Source organism: Helianthus annuus, chromosome 15 (assembly GCF_002127325.2).
Source record: "Helianthus annuus cultivar XRQ/B chromosome 15, HanXRQr2.0-SUNRISE, whole genome shotgun sequence".
Classification (NCBI taxonomy): domain Eukaryota; kingdom Viridiplantae; phylum Streptophyta; class Magnoliopsida; order Asterales; family Asteraceae; genus Helianthus; species Helianthus annuus.
Window position 1 is genome coordinate 117,652,389 of NC_035447.2, and position 5,503 is coordinate 117,657,891.

A 5,503-nucleotide genomic window follows, 5' to 3' on the forward strand; every position below is an offset into this window, starting at 1 on the left:
GATTGTTTGAAATCTTATAAAAACAATGATGACAAAAAGAATGATATTCAATAAAAAAATATATCAAAAAGAATGATATTCAATAAAAAAAGTATATTTTCTATAAAGGAAAATACTCTATGATAAATCCATTAGAAATAATTACATGAATATATATTAACGTTTACGTACTTACCCACGATACATTTTAATTAATTTTCTTCTAAATGTAACAATCTCGATGATAATAAACTGAGTTCACAACATTTAAATTCAACTTATCTTGAATTTTATTAGTATGAAAGTTTTTGTAAATGTTATTAGTGAAATAAAAATGCATGGTGTAAAAGGAAAAAGATCAAATAGGAAGTTTATTTTGGCTAGGAAGTATAGGAAGCAATCTTAGCCGTTCGTTATCTTTTTTTTTTAAATTTTGGACGCGTGGGCTTTTTCGTCTTTTTACATTAACATATCTTCGTTCTAATTCGATTATAGATTCTGTTACCTCTCTTCTTAGTTCATCACTCTCATAACAGAATTGAAGATTCTATAACCTTAAATCGCCATCGATCACAAATTCACCTCTTTTCAAACATTAATCTTGTTTCGTTCGTCAATTCGATAACCTCAATGTCTTCTTCAGACTCTGCTGGTATGTTTAGCTTCAATTTTGAGTAAATTTTTGTTATTTTTTTCCGAAATTCATTGTTTTATGTTTTATAATTCGTGTTTCTGTTATTAATATTTTTTCCGAAATTCATTTTGTTTCTTCATCATTTATTGCGTTTTAGTGAAGAGTTGCGTTTTATGATATTAATTAAATTATATGCATACAAACTTTTAATTTAAGATTTATGTAATATAAAGCTATAACTGTCATTTGTTGTACAAGTTTTGTTTGTTCATCATTTGATGCGTTTTACTGAACGTATTGTGTTTTATGTTTTTATCCATAATAGTTCATATACAAACTTTAAAGGTCTGTATTTCTAAATTTTTATTAACTTATTTTGAGATTTAACACTAAAAACATTATTATATAAGTTGTATTGTGTTTTATGGTTATTTGTTAAGTGTTTCAGATCACATGATGCGTTTTACTGAACGTATTGCGTTTTATGCTTTTATCCATATTAGTTCATATACAAACTTTAAAGGTTTGTATTTTTAAATTTTTGTTAACATATTTTTAGGTTTATCACTAAAAACATTATTATATAAGAGGTATTGCGTTTTATAGTTTTTTTAATTGTTTCAGATAACATTTCCAAGTGGGAGGAACGTGTATGCTTAAACAGTGGAAGAAAGTTTTTCAAACCTAAAGTCAGTGGATCCATTACACCTGCTGTTGGAATGTTTTTTAAGTCATTTGATGAGGCTTTTGCGTTTTATCAGAGATATGCACTTGCTGCAGTTTTTTCTTCAAGAAAAAATACCTCTTGGAAAAATGGTGGTGGTTTAGTGAAAATAAGATATATTGTCTGCTCAAAAGAAGGATTTCATGTTAGCAAAGAAATAGATTCTGGTTCAGTTGATGAGAATAGTAAAAAGATTGTTAGACGTAATAGAGGTTCAAAAAGAGTTGAATGCAATGCTCATGTGAAATTAATATTAGAGAACAATAATATGTTTAATATCTACTACTTTGAAGAAGAACATAATCATATCTTTGTTGAAGATGAAGATATTCATTTCTTGCCGGCTGCCAGAAGTATCGATTATGTGAAAGAAAGTTTTATATCTGGATTGTCTGCAATCAATATTGGACCTGTTAAAGCATTCAATATTATGAAAACAATGTATGGTGGTTTTGGTGAAGTTGGTGCTAGTAAAGTTGATTGTAAGAATTATAGAAGGGATTTGAATCTTTACATAGGAGGGTATGATGCAGAAATGGTAGTTAGGCGTCTTATTAGGAAGAAAGAATGTTGTCCTGGTTTCACATGTGATTATGTTATTAGTGAAGATAGAAGACTGAAAGGGCTTTTCTGGGCTGATGAGCAATCAAAAACAAATTATACAGTGTTTGGTGACATATTTGGTTTTGATGCTACTTATAAATCAAACAAGTAAGTTTTTTTTCATTTATTGCGTTATATATTCTATTGCGTTTTATATCCTGTTCTATTTTTTCTAATGCTTTTTTAATTTGTTTTTTATGTAGGTATGCTTTGGTTTTTGAACCATTTACTGGTATTGATAATCATTTTAGGAATGTCACATTTGGTGGTGCATTACTTGGTTCGGAGACTGCAGATTCTTATAGATGGCTTTTAAGGTGCTTTGTTAATGCTTTTGGAAGTGAGCCTAAAGTTGTTGTTACTGATCAAGATGCTGCAATGAAGAGAGCTATTAAGGATGTACTTTCAAGAAGTAGGCATAGGTTATGTATGTGGCATATATGAGAGAAATTGAAGACAAAGGTATTAACTGCGTTTTATGATATAACAAACTGCAATTTTATATTGTTTTATTATTGTGTTTTATGTATTATACAATAAAATCCCCAAACACTTTTATCAGGAGAATTACAAAACAATTGCGTTTTACCATCAATGCATTATGTTTATCATTTTCAATATATTGGGTTTTAAATTGTTGCGTTTTATGTTTAATAATTTTATTACTTTTTATTCAGGTTGGTCCTGTTTTGTCAGCAAACATTGATTTTAATACAAGAATGACTCATGTTGTTTGGAATGATACTATTATTCCAAAAGATTTTGAAACTGAGTGGCATTCAATAATGTCTACTTTTGGATTGGAAAATCATGAGTGGTTAAAAGATATGTACGATCTTCGATTTGATTGGATTCCCGCTTATTACCATGGAGAGGATTTGGCTGGTCTTATGCGTACTACGTCTAGATGTGAAAGCGAGAATTACTTCTTTGGTCAGATTTGCAATCCAAGATGTATACTAGTTGAATTTTTCACTCATTTTGAGACTGCAATGGATATTCAAAGGCATGAGCATAGGAGGAATGATCATGATACAAGGTATATTCAGTGTAAGACCTGGAGTGACTTTGTATTGGAGAAACAAGCATCAGAAATATATACCAAAACAATTTTTAAGGATATTCAGATTGAAATTGATGCTGCCATTACAAAGTGTATGTCAAAGTCTCTTGATACTGTGGGTGATGTTCAATATTATGAAATAAAGGATTTCAAACAGCCATGCACATCTTTATTCAAGGTATTTTTTAAATTTATATTGTTTTAAATATCTATTGCGTTTTATTTTTTCCATCTTTTGTTGCGTTTTATCATTATATGATCATATACTTATTTCTGTATTATATTTATTATTCATTGCGTTTTATATTACATTTCACTAATTTTATATAGCTTTTTAATCTTATTTACAGGTGCAATACAGCAAACAAGAAGATGGTTTAAGTATAAGTTGTTCTTGCAAACGGTTTGAACAATTTGGTATATTGTGCCGCCATATATTTTATGTTCTACGGTATGATGATATAACTGAGTTTCCTAGAAGATATGTTCATAGAAGATGGATGAGAGAGGTTGTTTCAACTGGATCAAATCATTGCAATATTCGGTTTGATGAAATTGGTAGGAATAGTGAAATTGATAAAGTTTATAGAGAAATCGTTGTTGCAAATGAGTATGTGGTTAATAGGCTGGTCGGGGATTTAGATGAGCTTTGTCGTTACAGGGATCATATTAAAAGTTATATTGATAAAGCGGATGAGGTTATGGTTGCTGCGCTGCCTCCTAGTCGCAAAGAAAGATTTGCTGATATTGGAGGGAACTTAGAAAAATCAGATTCTATGATTCGTGTCCCGATCAAAATAAGGACCAAAGGATGCGGTGTACAAAAAAGGATCAAGTCTAACTGTGAGATTGCAATTCAGAAATCATCAAAGATCCAGAAATCGTGTCGTGTATGTGGTGGAAAAGGACATAGCAGTCGCACATGTAAAGATAAGGTTTCTTCTAATGCTATAGGTTCTAGCAATGGAATGTAAGTATGTATACAAATTCTGTCAAAATCAGATATCAATAAGAAAAAAAAATTTCATTGCGTTTTATGATGCATAGGTTTCATCTCTTTTTGTTAGTGTGTTTTGTGATATCCTTCATAAATATCAGCTTTTTTGGTTAATTGCGTTTTATGATAACAACAGTATATTGTTATTGCGTTTTATACATAAAACAAATTAAACAAGAAATGCAAGTGAATATCATAAACATTGCGTTATATAGATGATGATAGTTTTAAACAAAGATGATGTTTTCAAAATACAGAATAAAATAAAAATTACTAGCATGATCAGCATTATGGATCAAAGTTTGTTTCTTCTTCGGATGAGAACCCTAAGCTTCCATCAGGGATTTCCTCATCACTTTCAGATTCAACCCAAAGTTCAACCTGTGAGACTACTGCCTTTTGAAGCTTCTCTGCAAATTTGCTAGCAAAGTTGTTGATGATTGGTATTTCAGACAACTGCTTCAAAAAATTTAGATCCTCACTGGTAGATATGTCCTTTGGGTCTTACATCTCCACATCACCATCTTCCCAAGTCACTGAAACTTTGAAAGTTTCCTCAATGAACTCCCAAGATGTAACCTGGACATCTTCAGTTGCAGTTTAATTTGGATTTCCAAATCTTTTGTGTAGAATTCTGAACAGTGCGGCTGTTTGATCTGTGTAACAAGCAGGTGGTATACCTATTTCATTCATCCTTCTCAAAACATTATCATTGCAGTTTTGAAGAACAGAAGCAACGGAATGGTATTTTTTTTTTCCATCAAGGAATTGAAGAACGAAATTGTCTCTTTTAACCCACCAAACTGATATTTGTTGATTAGCCATTTTAGGGTTTCTGAGTGTTGGGTATTGGTGTATTTGGTGTATGATGAGAGCAATGTGAAAATAGTTTAGGGTTTTTGTTCTTATATAATTGATTGGTAGAGGGATTTGAATCAAGTGTGTTAATAATAAAAATGGTTATTTTTTATTTTTTTCTTTGAATTGATTGTTCAATCATACAATATTTTAGATCAGGAATCCAAAAGGCTTTTTAAGGCTTTTTGTCTAATCAATTTCCTTATCATTTAAGCTATCAGTTTTTTTTTGTTTTATCTCTACTATTTATTTATTATTTTTTTTTTATAAAATTGCGTGTCACACCCCAACCAATGGCGGAAACATCGGGATGAGACGATGTGTGAAGATTGCTAGAGACATCATAACGCTATTTGTGACAATATTTAATAAACCGATTTCATTTCATAATTCATTTGTCAACGTTACAAAGAAATCAAATAACGTCAAGTTCAAAGGAATTAGAATACAACATAATCAAAATTGATACAACGATTAAACCTAAACGTCTATATGTGTATCTAGGCATCAACGCTACTTCATTTCATAGCATCATCATCCTCAACCTGTAACATGTTTAAAATAAAGTTCAATGCAAAAGCAAAGGCGAGTATACAAGTTTAAGCATAAGTATAAGTATAAGTATAAGTATAAAATTTTAAAACG

General features: G+C 30.4%; 1 protein-coding gene across 1 annotated transcript; it reads left to right on the plus strand.

Annotated features, from left to right (window-relative positions):
* Positions 1–609: 609 nt before the first annotated feature.
* On the plus strand, positions 610–3,977 carry LOC110920054 (protein FAR1-RELATED SEQUENCE 5-like). Its single transcript, XM_022164294.1, has 6 exons — positions 610–631; positions 1,062–1,136; positions 1,238–2,048; positions 2,144–2,339; positions 2,618–3,181; positions 3,354–3,977. The coding sequence occupies exons 1-6, from the start codon at positions 610–612 to the stop codon at positions 3,975–3,977; spliced, it is 2,292 nt and encodes a 763-aa protein (XP_022019986.1).
* The last annotated feature ends 1,526 nt before the right edge of the window (positions 3,978–5,503 follow it).